Here is a 17957-nt window from a genome sequence, read left to right as displayed (position 1 = left end):
CACATCCTACTCAGATATACCCCCCTGTGAGTCTTCCCTCACAAGTTTCCCCCAGGTGCTGGAAGCTGATAGCCCAGGCCGGACTTCTTGCTCAGGAAGAGTAATTTTACCAGGTCTATTTTCATCAAGTACATGGGGAGCAGAGTCATTTGTTAGATAAGGTTAGCAATCAAATCCCTCCTTGTAGGAATAGTCCCTCCTTGCTTCCATTTGCTTAAACTCCTTAGAAGTCACTTAACCAAATTTTACTGGAGACCCTTGACCAGGATTAGCTTTGAGCTTATGCTGCTCCATAAGAACTGTATATAAGAGAAGCAAAGAAATAGAGACTTAGAGCAGAAGAGACCTAGTAAGACTTAACCCAAACTCATCATTTCAAAGAGGATCTCAAGACCAATGTCTCTGACAATCCAATTTGGCATGCTTTCAACTTTGCAATTCTGTTTACTGTGGCATGATTCATTTATTGGAGAAAAATATTCTTCATTGTGTATAGAATATAAAAAAAAATACACAATTCTCCAATGTTCACTTAACCTGCTAATTCGTCTGTAAAAGAGACTAGTTTAGAGAACAGTGGAAACAAACCAATTTCCTCTAACAGTTTTGCAAAATGACCACTTGATGGCACTGTGGCTAGTGGGCAGAACCCAGCAACTCTTCACCATGCCTGTCACATTGGCAAATTCAGAGACGTCCTTGTCTCATAGCAACAAGACAGTGAAAATTGCTGAGCACCCAGAAGCAGCTGTAGATTAACTAATCAATCAATGTGTTCAAAACACAAAGCTTCTAAACATTGGAGAAAATTCCCAATTAATACCCTTTGCAGACATGAAATTACTAGTCAAAATATTGTGTTAAACTCATTTTACAAATGTGATCATTTTTGAAAAGCCTAATCCAACCACTAAACTGGCAGTAGTACCACCCACACTTAGCAGAGCCTTTCTGTCTCCTGCTTTTATCATTTGACTCAAAGAATTAATGGACTTTTTCATAGCCATATAATCTAGAGTTTTCCTACAAGTGAACATGCATGCTGCTAGTAAGTAGAAAGTTGAATTTACTTTAGGGTGAATTCATTTTAAGCCCATCTTATTCTGACCCTTTTAAATATTTTCAGCCCCTACAGTCTGGACTATTCTGAACTTTTTTAAAATTTTTGTACTAGAGATGGAATCCAGAGAGGCGCTTTACCACTGAGTCACCTCCCAATCCCTTTTTAAAATATTTGAGACGGTCTCACTAAGTTGCTCAGGACCTCCCTAAGTTGCTGAGGCTGGCTTTAAACTTGAGATGCTCCTGCCTTGGCCTCCCAAATCACTGAATTACAGGCATGTGCCATGGTGCCTGGCTTCCAACCTGGACTTTCTGTACAACTACACACTTCAAGAACTCTGTATATTCTCTCAAAATAAGCCTCTATAAAATTATAGTTTTACCAACTATCTAATTGAACTATACATTAGCATTACATAATTTGGACACATTTATAATTTGAAGAATGTGATTTTAGTTCTTAGGAAGAATGACCAACTAGTGCTGGGCTCTGCCATGATTAGTGCATGGGTATCTGGTTTCAGGATAATGAAGCACGTCTGGAGGTTTGAAAACAATCTGGTTTTCAGGGGGCAGACAGTCAATAAGGCAGATCCAGCTCTTTGTCCATAACAGTTAGATATGAGAGATTAAAACTTCTTTATGGAAATTTTGAGGTCAGCTATCAATAAGGGTTACCTATTATCACTGTTTTAACTTAGTCACTGACCACTGAATGGATTTTTATATCTTTTGAATTAGCACCACAATGACATGTGCTAACTCATAGGAACAGGTTTTTTTTTTTTTTTTTTTAAATGTATTTTTTATATAACTCTATTTTGTTTATTTATTTTTACATACTGCCTTACAGGTGCTAGGCAAGCATTCTACCCCGAGCCACAACCCCAGCCCCAGGAACAGGTTTTTAACATCAGCCTCACACTGCAGCCTTGCTTTCCTTCTTTAGCTACTTTTTCAATTCAGCCAAGAGTCTGAAAGACTTGAGGAGGAAGGAAAAAATTGGAGCAGGAGCTTATGTGGAAGAGAGATGGGTAGGTCTACTTCTATTCTCCACTCACTTCAAAGGAAATTTTCCCCATGGAATAGTTCTTAAATAAGGAATGGTTTAAACCCAAAAACCAGGGTGCACAGATTACATAAGAATGAAGACATTAGTCAGCATCTTCTGTTGGTATTTCCACATATACAAGTGAGTACAAATGGGGAAGAATAAGTTGACTGATAATTCCGCTATGCAATCTAGTGAAATATGAAAAAGCAGTGAAATGTTACTTAAGTCACTCTTGGGCAGAATTAATTGCAGTCTGTTGTTGCAGGAAAAAAATACGGGACAATTGCATATTTTCAGCTAAACCAAGCAAATTATGTTTATATGTAGAAACCTAAGTGAAATCAAGTGACAATGAAGTCAAGGTGTTAAAAAAGGCTATCTGTAACTGGAGGGAAAAAGGAAGAAAAACATGAAGAAGTCAAATGCTTAAACCCTTGCACACAAAATTGTAAAGCACTTTTTATTTTGATAAAAATATTGGAACTAGCAAAATAGTTTATGACTTTTTTTTTAAAGATTTATGAGCCTACTTGGGTACAAAGCAGGAAAATACTACTTATACTGAAGAACATTGTTGGTTTTGTGCTTTAAAGAAACCCTCAACTGGGCTGGGGTTGTGACTCAATGGTAGAACACTTGCCTAGCATGTGTGAGGCACTGGATTCAATTCTCAGCATCACATATAAATAAATGAATAAAATAAAAGTCCATCAACAACTAAATATATATATACATACATATTTAGTATGTATATATACTAAATATATATACATACATATTTCATATATGTGTGTGTGTATATATATGTATATATGTGTGTGTATATATATATATATATATGAAACAATTAAAAAGCCCACACTCACTGAGCTGGAAAATATCATGCTAAGCGAAATAATACAATCTCCCCAAACTAAAGGCAGAATGTTTTCTCTGATACGCAGATGCTAATTCACAATAAGGGGTGGTGAGGCTAGGGAAGAATAGAGTTACTCTGGATTAGGCAGAGGGGAGTGAAGGGAGGTGAGGGGGTATGGGGTTAAGGAGGATAGTAGAATGAATCGGACAGTATTACCCTATGTACATATGACTACATGACGGCTGTGATTCTACCTCATGTACAACCAATAGAATAAGAAGCTATACTCCCATTTACATATGACATGTCAAAGTGCATTTTACTGTCATTTATAACTAATAAGAACAAATTTTTTTAAAAACTCGAAGAGTCCACATATTAAAACATGATTGAATTTGACAAAGTAGAGCTCTGTAATAGTACCCGTTTCAGTTGTTTCTGTTGTTGGTTTATAAAAGCTGTTACAGGTGAAAGGGAGATCCTGTCCCTGGCAACTGAGGTTGCCAGCAGGATGAGTGGAATTTATTACCAGGCCTTAGATATTACCAAGGAGCTTAATGGAATTATCCCAAACTGCCACATGTCACAGAGTTGATCTGCTATGCCAGGGTTGATGCTCTTCTCCCTAGTTATCTTGACAGATGATTCAAGTATTGACCAGAAGACCACTGTCTTGACTTACAAGGGAGTATATTCCTTTCCAGTGACCAGAATGCTTAGATGACTCATTCAAGGCACCTTCTTACCAGTTTGGGAATAAATGGGAGCCTAGAAGGAAAACATGAAGATTGCTTGTGAATATGGAATCTGAGAACAAGGAAAGTGAGGCAGGTCACTATTGCTTTTGTCTTTTTGGAAGGTGGGTTTTTTGTTTTTGGTACTGGGGATTGAATCTAGAGGTGCTGTACCACTGAGCTACATCCCCAATCCTTTTTAATTTTTACTTTCAGACAGGGTTTCATTAAGTGCTTAGGGCTTGCTAAATTGCTGAGGCTGGCCTCAAACTCACAATCCTCCTTTTACAGCCTCCAGAGTTGCTGGGGATTATAGGTGTGCACCTGGCTGGAAGGTGTTTTTAACTAATTTATTCTTTCTTTTAATCACTTTTTTTTAGTTGCTGATGGACCTTTATTTATTTACTTTTATGTAGTACTGAGGATCGAACCCAGTGCCTCACATGTGCTAGGCAAGCACTCTACCACTGAGCCACAACCCCAGTCCCAACTTATTCTTTTTTTCCAGGGAGGGGTGCTGGGGATTGAACCCAGGGTCTTATGCTTGAGAGGCAAGCACTCTACTGAGCTATATCCCCAGCCCTTAATTTATTCTTAATTAAACATGAAGTATATATGTTAGGAAAAATGAAATAGCTGTTATTTATCATTGAATAACAAATAATCCCAAAATTTGGCAGCTTAAAACAGCACACACTCTCATAGTTTCAGTGGGTTAGGAATCTGGACACAGGCATAGCATTTGCTACTTCACAAGGCTGAAATCAGGGTATCATTCAGGGTATGGAAATCATCTGAAGACTCAATTGAGGTAGATTCTGCTTTCAAGCTCATGATTGTTAGAACTCATTTCATCTGGGGCCATTGGACTGGAGGTTGCCTTCAGGTCCTTACAGGCCTGTCCAGAATGGCAGCTTGCTTCTTAAGGCATTGAGGAGAGTCTGCTATCAAGGTGGAAGTCACTATCTTATGCCATGGAAGTAACATCCCATTAAAGGTACTGTGTTCTGTGGGTCAGAAGCAAGTAATGAACGGGTTCTGCCCATGCTGAAGGGAAGGGGATTATACAAGGGCATGAGTTCCAGGAGGTAGGGATTGTGGGGGCCATTTTAGAAGGTGACTACCACAACAACAGAATGATGTGTAAAAAATAATCTTTTTCCTAAACTTGTTTCCCAGCACCCCTCTCTAGAGGTAAAGGTTATTTTGTTTTTAAAAAAACAATCTTGTGAGCTAGGGATGTACCTAGCAGAAGAATGCATGCCTGGCTTGTGTAAAGTCCTGAGTTCAATCCCTAGCACTGAAAAAAATAAAAAAATCACGTTTATAAATTCAGAAAGTCAATGCACATAAAATCAAGTATATGGATATATGTACTATCCCCATTAAAAGTATAATTAATAACTTATCAAACTATTTAGGACTTTGCTTTTTTTACTGTTATTTCAAGAATCACTTCTTGTAGCCAAGCACAGTGGCACACAACTGTGATTCCAGCTACACAGGGAAGCTGAGGCAAAAAGATCATCCATTCAAAGTGAGCCTGAGCAATTTAGCAAGATCCTGTCTCAAAATAAAAAGGGCTTGGAATGTAGCTCAGTAATAGAGGACCCCAGGGTTTAATCTCCAGTACTATATACATACATACAAGATGAATAAAAGCCACCAATCCAATGTCACTGAACATGGAGATGGGAAAAGATGCACATAACTGGCCATTCTCTGGGAAGCCAGCAAAGCCAGCTGCCAGACGCCACTGTTGTGCACATTAAAAAAAAAATTCCCTAGTTGGGTGAAGGAATTAAGAAAGAGACCCACTTTGGGCAAATTATCAAAAGCCACCTCTTCTGGGCAGTCCCTCAGTACATATATGCTTGGATGAGCTGATGGTGAATGCCTCTTCCTCTACATATGGCTTGTTGAGGGGAATATGAACTAAATTTTAGACCCACTTACACCTTCTTAACTGAGTGCCTTTGTGCAGAACAATTGTTACAACCTCATGCAATTCGAGCTCTGATTAAAGACCGCCTGCAGTTAAGAAAAATGAATGAAATGGAAAAGGGAGGACCAAGTTACCTGGAAGCCTGCAAACCTGCTTTATGCAGATGACAGGATAATACTGCCAGTTGGAGTATTAGTTCTTAAAATTAGTCTAATTTATAGAAGGCTACTGTTGATAAAAAGGGCATCCAGAATCCAAGTATACCATTCCAAGGACTGACATAATATAGCTAAAAAGACTTGGGAAATGTGATACCTGCAACACTGCATTTTTAGATTCCAGCTCTTTAAAGAACTATATTGATTACTTAAATTCAAATAACACTCAAACAGGCATAATATGAACATTTAATATAGGTCTGCACTATTTAACAAGCAATTTCTCTTAACTCCTAACTAGTTTAGCTACTCTGTCAAAGTTATTCTCCCCCGAGACCCCATATTCTTCTACAGACATATTTCAGTATTGTGAAACAGACAACTTGAGACAACTCTGGTGAAGATATTTTATTTCTCATAAAAATATAATTGTACAATGCTCTTAAGAGAAAGAAAAATTCCTTCAATATCCCCAAATACCATGTGGTTTACTAATCTTCCTCCTTTTACAAATGAAATATGTAATTGATGGTATGCAAGAAAACTCCAGTTTAAACCTGTACTTTCTATAATTAGTCAAATCAATCATAATTCAAAGATGATAAAATGAAAAGCTAAATGGTGACACTAAGTACTGTATTAGTTGGCAAACAGTGATATGAATTTGCTGCAGTGAGATAGTTCTGATTTAGATGTAATAGAAAGATTTTAGAAAAAATAGGTAAAATGTTTAAGAACTTCAACTAAATCCTGAAATTTGGCCTGGTCAGATTCATTCCATATTACATTCAGTTGACCTAATATATGGAATGTTGATATTAAAATAATGACATAATATGCCTGGTCTAAATATACAAATATATATTTTCCCTTACCTTTCTTTCTTTGGGGAAAAAAGGAAAAGGAAACATTACTCTGTACTCAGAGTACAAGGAGAACAGCCTTCTCCTGAACTCACTGGATCCCTCACTGCCTGTCCTCTCCCAGCCCTGCCATCACAGGTAGGGAGAGATTTCGGTATGCTGCCCCTTCACTGGATGAGGAGGGAAGTGCTCTGTTTTAATCAGTGACATTTATTCACATGCTCCAAAGTGGCCAAAGCGTGCAACGAGCACAATGCCCAAAGCAATCACAACAGTCTTTTTCAAGACCAAGGAACAGTCTCTTGGTTTGATCTACTCCAAGATACCAAATAGATAGGTTCAGAAATAAACTCAAATAAATTATAATTTACTTTCACCCAAAATTATATATCCTCTACCTGAGGACAAAGTCCCTGCTCTTATAGATACTAGAGAGGAAGGGAGGAAGTGCAAATGACCCTGTCATTTAGAATTATAACCAGAGAGAAATCCTTCAATCACAATGGAGACATTCCATTGAAGAGCCACATTCATTTTGGAATGTTTGCTTTGAAAATAATTCTTCTGGGGAATTCAGAAGGTACTGAACAAAGCAACACAAAGGCTTGGGTTGTTTTGCAAAATAAAAATATACAATTGAGTAGACTAGATGGCAAAAACATACCCATTACAATCTGAACACTACATTTAAAACACAGATTCTGAAGGTATCAACAATCCTTAATCTATCTACATTTATGGTCGTAAGAAGACATTAAATACTCTTAAAGAAACTATCTTCAAAAACACAAAGAGACCCAGCAAGCTGGGCTAGTGATTTATCAGTAGTTACACACAACTAGCCTAGAGATCTGAATTTGCAGCCTAAGCACAAGAGGTCTTTAGGAACTCAGGCTAAGGGGAGGCACTTTATTCAAATGCATGACCTGACAGAAGGGGAAAAAGTAACTTAATCTTGAAATGCATGGTCCAACTTATGTCCCATCCAACTTATGTTCCACCTCAAAGACAATCTAGGTGATAGTGCCTGCTATTAAATTGCTAGTCTATAACAAAGTATATCTTGTTTGGAAGCCAAACATTTGCTCCATTATAGTGAAGAACAATTATAATTTAGCAGCAATAGAGAACACAACTGATTTAACTACGAGAAAGAGTGATAAAGTGTCTGACTGGGGAAATCAAAAGATTCCTAGGTCTGAGTGTATCATATTATGAGCTTGATTCCTCAACCATCACTCCATTTGGTGGTCAGGAAGAAAGTTAGATGTAGTTATGATAGGAAATTCAAAGAACTACTCTGCCCTTGCACACTTCCTGATGGACCCACTAGCTGCACTGCTGTGCACAACTCCAACTCCAGTGCTTCACACCAGTGGAGGCATACACTGAACCAGATGCATGACCACATTGTTTTTCTTTCTAGCTCAGAACACGTTCATAAGGAAACTCATGTCAGGGATGACACTAAGTATTCTGCTTATGGCTACAGTCATTAAATTTACCAACGGTTTTCCCCTTGTTTTGTTCCAGATCCCAAGGCAGAAACTCAATCTCAGCAGCTAGTTTCTTCATCTTTTTTTTTTTTTTTTTCTTTTCTTTTTCTTCCCAGTGCTGGGGACTGAACCCAGGGCCTCAGGCATGCTAAGGCAAACACTCTACCACTAAGCTACGTCCCAGCCCTCATCCTATTTTCTCCAGAAAAATTCTCTAATAACTCTCCAACTTAGTTGAGTACACAAGAAAATGTGTGAACATTCACTCTTGTCCTCCCCACATACACATATAAACATAAAACAGAAACATACATACATACTCTTAAGTTATCAAGATAATGTATGCTGCTGAAATGCCTGAAAGGTTACTTCCTGCTTAAAAGTAAAATTTGACTATTCTCCAAGTGTGGACCTAACAAACTTTTATAAATACATTTTGATAAGACAGCAACAAGTTTTAAATAGAGGCTGTCTTAAAGGTTTTCTTGATGTATTTTTTAAACATGTACATTATTTAAAACAGGCATATCTATGGATTATAAAAATAGAAATGTATATATTTGTTAATACATATTCACAGCTTATGCTGGAATGGCTCACAGGAGAAATCATGGTTCATGCAGAAAATAAACATTACTCAAGTAAATATAAAGAAATCATATTAGGTCCATAAAGGCTGAGAACTTAGTTAGCCATCAGCCATTTGGTTTCTCTTTGTAGGGCAATCAGAAACATGAAAGGAGGTGACACCTAAACACACATACACATACAATTACATGAATTACATGAAAAGAATATAAATTAACCAACAAAGCAATGTGGAGTTAAGGTGCAAAAATACAATCGTCACTTCTCTCTACTCTTGTGTTTTCAAGCTTCATGACATGTTAAATGTCATGGGTATCAGTACAGAACAAATCTGAATGTTTATAAATTTTCTAAGAGTTGAAAGTTAAAGCAAGATCTTTTGAGATCTGTAATCATACATTTTGGTAAAAACTGCAGATTTACAGAGATGACTACTGAGCAGTAGGTAGTAAATGGAGCCAAGAAGCATAATCTTGCCTATTCATCATCCATGGAAATTAGAATATTGGCTTCAATCACTGATTCATCATTTTACATAATCTTCACCCTGAAAAATAAATCAAATTCACCAATGTTAGAATGCTTTTAAAGTCAATGAAATTTGACTAATCTGTTTTAAAAGGTATGAATTTCTTTTCAGGTTAGCATCTATAGAAAGGGTTTTTTTTTTTTTTTTTTTTTTTGGTACCAGGGATTGAACTCAGGGGCACTTAACCACTGAGCCACATCCCCAGTCCTTTTTTTGTATTTCTTATTTAGAGACAGGGTCTCACTGAGTTGCTTAGCACCTCACTAAGTTGCTGAGGCTGGCTTTGAACTCATGATCCTCCTGCCTAAGCCTCCGCAGCTGCTGGGATTATAGGCCTGCACTACCATACCTGGTAGGAAGGCTATTTTTTAAAATACAGACCGAAAGATAAATAGCTGATTTGGCTTTTTTCACTAATTCAATTTAGGTTAAGATCCAGTGTTACCTCATCTAATAAGAGTCATCAAAAAGCCAATTTTGGGGCTGTGACTCAGTGGTAGAGCGACTGCCTTGCACGTTTGAGGCACTGGGTTCGATCCTCGGCACCACATGAAAATAAATGAATAAACAAAGTTTTTTTGTTTTTTTTTAAAGTCAATTCTTTCAGAAAACAGAAATTTGAAGATTAAAAAATGGATAATATTTCCTAATAACTACATCAAGTGCTCCCAGAGTAATCACAATAATGAAGGAAACACCTGACACCTTCATTCTACAATCTTTATAAGCTGAGTGCAATGGCCTATATCTGTAATCCCAGCAACTCAGGAGGCTGAGGCAAGAGGACTGCAAGCTCAAGCCAGCCCAGACAATTTAGCAAGACCCTGTCTCAGTATAAAGTGTACTTATATGGTACTGAGCTATGCTTTGCCACTGAGCTACATCCCCAATCCTGTTTATACTTATTTATTTATTTAATTTATTTTTTTTGAGACAGGGTCTCACTAAGTTACTCAGAGCCTACATTGCTAAGGCTGGCCTCAAACTTGCAATCCTCCTGCCTCAGCCTACCAAGTTGCTGGAATTACAGGCATGCAACACCATGCACAGCTTCAGAATAAAATTTTTAAACAATTAGAGCTAACACGGGTGCCCTTCAACAGATGAATGGATAAAGAAATTGTAATATATATATATATATATATATATATATATATATATATATATGAACAATGGAGTAATACTCAGCCATAAAGAAGAATGACTTCATGACATTTGCTGGTAAATGGATGAATCTGGAGACTATCATGCTAAAGTAAAATAAGTCAATCCGAAAAAACCAAAGGTCAAATTTTTCTCTGATATGTGGAAGCTAACCAACAATAAAGCAGGGAGGGGAATAGAAGTTCAGTGGATTAGACAAAGGAGAATGAAAGGGGGATAGGAAACGGAAAAACAGTGGAATTAATCTGACATGACTTTCCTATGTACATATATGAATACACCACAGTGAACCAATCATCACGTACATCTACAAGAAATTAATTAAAAAAATAATAACTACAGATAAATGGCAGGAAGATCAATAGAGAGAAGGGAGCAGGGAAAGGGAAAAGATAAGGGAAAGGAGAAGTACTAGGGTTTGATTTAGAATAAGATACATTCCATGCTTGTATAATTATGTCAAAATGGATTCTATTGTTATATATAACTAAAAAGAATCAATTAAAAAAAGAGAAAAAAAATTTTTAAATTAAAAGGGCTGTGGATGTAGCTCAGTGGTAAAGTGCCCCTGGGTTTAATCCCCAGTACCAAAAAAAAAAAAAAAAAAAAAAAAAAAATCAATTAATCAATCAACAAAATTAATGGTACTGGGCCAATTGGATATCCATATGTAACACATGGACCCTGTGTTCACACCATAAAATGAACTCAAAATGGGTCAACAACCCAAATAAAGGACCATGAAATTCTTAGATGAAAACCAAGGGGTAAATCTTCATAACCTTGGATTTGGCAATGGAATCTTAGATATGACACAAAAAGCATGAACAGTAAAGGAAAAAAAGGTAAAGTGAATTTCATCAAAATTAAAATATTCTGTGTATCAAAGGATACTATCAAGAAAGTGAAAAGAGCTTAAAGAGAAAAAAGTCTAATACCTAGAAAAGAATTCTTACAACTCAACAACAAAATGAAAAACCTAAATAAAACATTAGCAAACTCAAACATTTCTCCAAAGAAGATATGCAAATGACCACACAGCACATGAAAAGATACAAAATGATTAGTTATTTAGGGAAATGCAAATCAAAATCACAATAAGATACTACTTCACATTCACTGTGATAGCTATTGTTTTTAAAAAAATCCAGCAAGGCACACGGGTACATGCCTGTAGTCCCAGCAATCCCAGAGGTTGAGAAAGGAAGATTGCTTGACCCCAGAAGATAAAGGCTAGCCTAGGCAACATAACATCACAAGACCCTGTCTCTTAAAAAAATAATAACGATAAATAATAAAAAATGAAAAATAACAAGTGTTGGTAAGATGTGGAGAAATTAGAAGTTATACATTGCTGATGGAAATAAAATGTTTTAGCTACTACAAAAAACTGCTTGGCAATTTCTCAAAAAGTTAAACATAGAATTTCCATATGACCCATCAACTTGACTCCTAGGTATATACTCAAAGGAACTGAAAATAAGTACAAAAATACTTGTACATACATGTTCACAGCAGGACTGGTCACAAGAGCCAAAGGGTAGAAACAATGTTGCCCATCAACAGATGAGCAGATAAATAATACTGGTACACATGTACTTAAGAATATTATGTGACCACAAAAAGGAATAAATACTAATACATGTGAATTAACCTTAAAAACATGCTAAGTGAAAGAAGCCAGACAAAAAAAATCATATACTGTATGATTCCATTTATATTAAATATCCAACATAGATAAATCCATATAGTCAAAAAGCAGATTCATAGTCTTAAGGGGTTAGGTCTTAAGGGGCTAGGAATAAAGGGAAATAACTATTTAATGAGTTCAGAGTTCTATTTTTTTTGGTATAGGGCATTGAACTTAAGGGTACCTGGTCACTAAGCCACATCCCCAGTCCTGTATTTTATTTAGAGACAGGGTCTCACTGAGTTGCTTAGCACCTCACTTTTGCTGAAGCTGGCTTTGAACTCAAAATCCTCCTGCCTCAGCCTCCCTGGGATTACAGGCGTGTGCACAACCATGCCTAGTCAGGGTTCTCTTGTAGGATGATTACATTTTGAATAACTGGAGGCTGTATAACACTGTGAATGTACTAAATGCCTCTGAATTGTTACTTTAAAATGGTTAGTTTTCTTAAATGGATAATTTTGTTATATGAATTTCACCTCAAAAAAAAAAAAAAAAAAAAACCAGGCTGGGGGTGGGCTCAATGGTAGAGCGCTTGCCTAGCATGTGAGCCCTGGGTTTAATCTCTCACATGGCAAGAAAAAAAATCCTTATCCTGATGGACTACCATGCTATAAAGAGCCTGGATTGGTGAGGACAGGTTTTAATATTACAGTTGTGTGACCCTGGGTATCTTACCCAGACCTGCTATTCCTCATCTATAAAATAAGTATAATTTGTTTCTTCGTTTTTGTTTTTTGGTGCTGGGGACTGAACCCCAGGTGTTGCACATATTAAGCACATGTTCTACCATGGAACTACACCATCAACCCAAAAAGTTAAATTCTTTAATATGATTATTAGAGTTTACATTTAAGATAAATATAAGGGTAAATACTTTGTAAGCTGTAAATAAAAATACAAATAAAATATAGTATCATTAACAATAACGAGAGCAGTGTCATTCCTACTTATTATCTTAATAAAATAATCTCCATAAATTTATCAGTTGCCCTTTATAGAACTCATGTAAAGGGCATGTCAGTATTTAGAATCTAAAGCTATTTAACTTGCTTACTAGTGCACTGCAAATGACATCAATCTTTTATTTTATTTAAAGACATAGTAAGGAAGTGGTCGATAGAAACCCTACCTTTAGATGCTCTCTTAATAAAAATTCTCCCATGGATCATACTCACAGGAATTGCTATTAGTATCTGTCTTCCCAGCTTTGGTGTGTCTGCTTGAGTTCTGCTGAGATTTGTTCTGCTCTTCTCCAGTGAGTAGGGCCTTTATTTCAGAAGGGATTTTTCCTTGGTCCATTGCCATGCACCACTGCTTGTACTGAAATATATAAAATATACTTAGGTAAAATGTTAATAGACCCAGTGGCTCACACCTGTAATCCCAGCTGAAACAAGAGGATCCCAAGTTTAAAGCCAACTTTTCAAGCTCCTGTCTCAAAAAATATAAAAGACTTGGGATGTAGCTCTGGTAAAGCACCCCTGGACTCAATCCCCAGTACCAAAAAAAAAGTTAACAGAATTCAGGAACCACTAGTAGAAATCCTAGATATAAAAAAGCCCACAATTAGAGGTCAATAGGTTGCTGAGAACCCCACACTCCATGGTATTACTTTTTTATCACATAGGTCATATATGAGATTTGTCATCTTTCAGAAGAGGCCAGAAAAATTGCTACTGAATATTTTTGCAATGTGCTGGAGGGTTGCTCAGATTAAAGAAGCCCCTCTGACTAAAAGAACATGTCTTCATAGTATGCCATTAATTAGAATTCATCTCAATTTTTTAATAATTGTCCCAGTATTATTTCTACCCCTAAAATAAAAAAAAATTAATTCTAGTAATTTCCCTTCTTTCACAAACATTCACAAAATATCTACTAGATACCAGATGTATACACTACCATGAGATGTATGACAGGAAACGTACATATTCTACCATAGTGTATCCTATGGTCTTTGGGGGTACACAAAAATGAAGCCCTTAAGTGACCTACACTGAAGGTAAAAAACACTTTATAGCACCGGTCAAATTCAACACACTACAAAAATCAAATGGCCGGGCATGGTGGTGCATGCCTGTGATCTCAGTGGCTCAGGAGGCTGAGGCAGGAGGATCACAAGTTTAAAGTCAGCTTCAGCAACTTAGCAAGGTCCAAAGCAACTTACTGTCTCAAAATAAAACTGTCTCAAATTAAAAAATAAAAAGGGCTGGGGAGGTGGCTCAGTGGCTGGTTCAATCACCAGTAGCAGAAAAAAAAAAATAAAATCAAATGAAACAGCATATATTTGGAATATATCTGGATGGTATAAAAAAGAAAGACAGTAATAGGGTGAGGACATGAAGAGAGAAAAATGAATAGTATATATACTATCAAGATATATGCTATTTCATTTGATTTCTTTTTTTTGCTTTTTGGTTTTTTTTGGTACTAGGAATTGAACCTAGGATACTCTGCCATTGAGGCACATTCCAGCCCTTTTTAATATTTTATTTAGAGACAGGGTCTTGCTGAGTTGCTTAACACTTCACTTTTGCTGAGGCTGGCTTTGAACTCATGATTTTCCTGCCTCAGCCTCTTGAGCCACTGGGGTTACAGGTACTGCACACCTGTAACCCCACCTTATTATTTTCTAAAAACATGAGGTATCTGCCCCTGTTTTGCAATGATCATGGTAGTATCCCATCTGTAACCTCCTGAGTTTATAGTAATGGGTTTCAATTTTGTTATACATTTCTATAGCTACTACCCAAAGTGAGAACAAATGAATAAAACATGTAAAATAAATAAAATTCATTTAAACACAATTGTGAAATTACATATTGTTACACAGTTTTTCACAATTAATATATTGTGAACATCCTTCTATATCAGTAAACACATATGTGCCCTGTGATTTTTTAATGGCTATAAAGCAGTCCCATGTGTGAATGTAATATAATTTATTTGACTTAGGTTGTTACTGTCTGGATTATTTTCCATTTTTTCCTATCACAAAAAAATTCCTCAATAAAATAGTCATATGCATTTTGCTCCCACCTAAGAAAATGACTATTTGCCCACAGCATGGCTAACAGATTAATATTCTTTCTAATATTTGTCAAATGTATTAGTAAAAACTGGTATCTTCACGTTTTAATGTACATTTCTTTTGCCAAGATGAGACTGATTTATTTTATGTGTTTATTGAAAGAATTTACCATTTCCAGTTCCTCTCGGAGGGCACATATAGCTCTTTCTCGACTGGATACTAACTCTTCCAAATACTGATATCTCAGCTTTTTTCTGGCCCGGCATTCTCTTGCACTCTGCCGGCTCCTCTCAAGTTTTGCTTTCAAGTCTATTTTGGCTGGCTTCCGACCACGTTTACCAGGCTTCTTTACTTTGCCTCCGACCACCTTCAGCAAGAGAGAGAAGAAATAATTATTTTTTAATCTTAGTTCTCTATGTAGCAAAGTGGCTATGGATACATGTTAGCAAAGAGAACATTTACAAATGATAAATAAGTGAAGCCTCTGGAACTAAGAAAGCACAATTCCATCAAATGCCTTCTGGGTCTTTGTCTCCTTTTTTTAAGATACTTTTGGTACCATGAATGTGAGAGAAGACACAACATAAGCTTTTATTATTTCTTCAATAAGTTTAAATAGTTTAACAGTAAATTTTATAAACCATATGGAGGTGGATAATAAAAAACTAAAATAGTTGGGCACGGTGGTACATGCCCGTAATCCCAGCATCTCAGGAGGCTGAGACATGAGGATTGCAAGCTCAAAGCCAATCTCAGCAAAAGCAGGGCGCTAAGCAACCCAGTGAGACCCTATCTCTAAATAAAATACAAACTAGGGCTGGGGATGTGGCTCACTGGTTGAGTGCCCCTGAGTTCAGTCCCCGGTACCCACTTTCCCACACAAAAAAACCCATAAAATATCACCATTAAATATTTTGTTTATGAAGAATTTTTATTGCCTTGAAAAAAACTACATTAAAATAAGCAAAACACTCAAAATTGCAAGTTTCTTATGATTTCAATGTTATGATACACAGAAGAAAGGAAATTAACAAGGTCAGTGATTTCTCTGATAGATGTGATTATAAATAGTTTTTACACATCTGAATTTTTATGATTTTTAAATGTTTACAATTAGACAAATATATGTATTAAATTATACATATATATAAGTAAATATGTATCCTAAGTGTTTGAGCTTTAAATTCCCTCTTCAAATTTTAGCTGAAAGGGAACACACAGGAAGTCCTTGAAATCTTCAGAAGGATAATTCTCTTTTGCCTTTAGAAGCTAATAATTATAACCACAGACAGATTTCTACTTGCTCCCACTAGTGTCAGAAAACATCCTCTATCTCTGTTATTCATTTACCTGCCTAGGCACAATTACTAGGTGACTGACAAAGTGATTTAATCTTCCTCCTTGTTTAGCTTTGAAACCTTCTCAAGGTTTTATATCAGATCTAACTATGTGGTAAAGATGATGAAGTTTTAAATACATAAACCTAAACTTGCACATCAAGTAAATATGCTTTAAAGCAGTAACCTTGAAAGGCGATGCATTTATTCCAAAGTACTTTTTTAGAAAGAACTATTGGAGCCAATTTTCATACTATGTCTCATTACTGTAGAGTTATACATTATTTTTTAAATTCCCAAACAATGTGATTGTCCATCTTATTTAATAAAGTTCTGAATGATGATGAGTTTGTTTGTTTGTTTGTTTGTTTGTTTCCTGAAAATCACCCTCAGAGAAAGGCCGGGGATATAGCTGGGTGGCAGAGTGCGGACTTCACATGCATGAGACCCTGGGTTCAACCCCCAACACCACAAATCACTCAGAGAATGTAAGTTTTATACCTTCAGTGTACTGACAGGAATACTGCTAAGGCTTTAAAAGTAATTCTAAAAGAGAAGATGCAAAATTCAAAACACTGGCAAATAACTGAAATAAATGTAGAAGCTTTCCCAAGTAACAAAACTCTAAGAGTCAATATTCATTTAGATACAAAAACTCTGATTTATTTGTTCAAAATCATTAATATCATATACCAACAATGCCAAATACCCTATAAAGATCAAATCAATACTAAGCATAATATATATTTAAAAAAAAAGATAGCTGCTTCAGTACTACTCTTAATGAAGTTTCAACTTTTCAAAAACTGGTCTTGTGAAGTTTTTCAATTGCACATCATCATGCTTTTATTCCAATATAACAATATATTCTTCAGGAAACTTCTCAAAGCCAAATATTTGATAGCAATTACAGGATAGTCTTGTTGAGCCCAACACCACTAATTTTTAAATTTTAGGTCATGCTTATATCTCGACGGTATAATTTTAGTAAAATATTTTGATTGCCCTGCATTAAATCTATTATCACAGTTTTAAAAAGCAATATGTTACAGTATAAATGCAAATATCTTGTGAAATAAATGTATAATGACTTCTAATCTTTTTCTTTTTTTTGGTACCAAATTGAATCCAGGGGCATTTAACCACTGAGTTACATCCCTAGCACTTTTAAAAATTTTTTCCTTTCTTTTCTTTTTATAATATTTTTTTAGTTGTCAGTGGACCTTTATTTTATTTATTTATGTGCAGTGCTGAAAATTGAACCCAGAGTCTCATACATGCTAGGCAAGCACTTTACCACTGAGCCACAACTCCAGCCCCTTAGAACTTTTTAATTTTTTATTTAGAGACAGGGTCTCACTGAATTGCTTAGGGCCTCGCTAAACTGCTGATTGTGACTTTGAACTCACAATCCTTGTGCCTCAGTCTCCCAAGCCACTGGATT

At 36.1% G+C, this 17957-nt stretch overlaps 1 protein-coding gene across 2 annotated transcripts in view; it reads right to left on the bottom strand.

The window, feature by feature from the left end:
• Positions 1 to 8068: 8068 nt before the first annotated feature.
• The window catches only part of CREBL2 (cAMP responsive element binding protein like 2), a gene marked incomplete at its 5' end in the record, with an annotated part of 62291 nt that continues 52402 nt past the window's right edge, over positions 8069 to 17957 (bottom strand). The window contains 3 exons of one of the 2 annotated variants that reach the window (XM_079140084.1): positions 8069 to 9306; positions 13321 to 13465; positions 15346 to 15543. In XM_079140084.1, coding sequence (XP_078996210.1) covers positions 9302 to 9306; positions 13321 to 13465; positions 15346 to 15543 — 348 coding nt within the window. In that variant the 3' untranslated portion in view covers positions 8069 to 9301. Of the gene's footprint in view, positions 9307 to 13320; positions 13466 to 15345; positions 15544 to 17957 lie in introns of those variants that run through there. The other variant, XM_079140083.1, reaches the window with a different exon arrangement.

Source organism: Sciurus vulgaris (assembly GCF_902686455.1).
Source record: "Sciurus vulgaris genome assembly, chromosome: 5".
Taxonomy (NCBI): domain Eukaryota; kingdom Metazoa; phylum Chordata; class Mammalia; order Rodentia; family Sciuridae; genus Sciurus; species Sciurus vulgaris.
The sequence above is the reverse complement of the archived record's forward strand: the minus strand, read 5'-3'. Positions and strand labels throughout refer to the sequence as shown.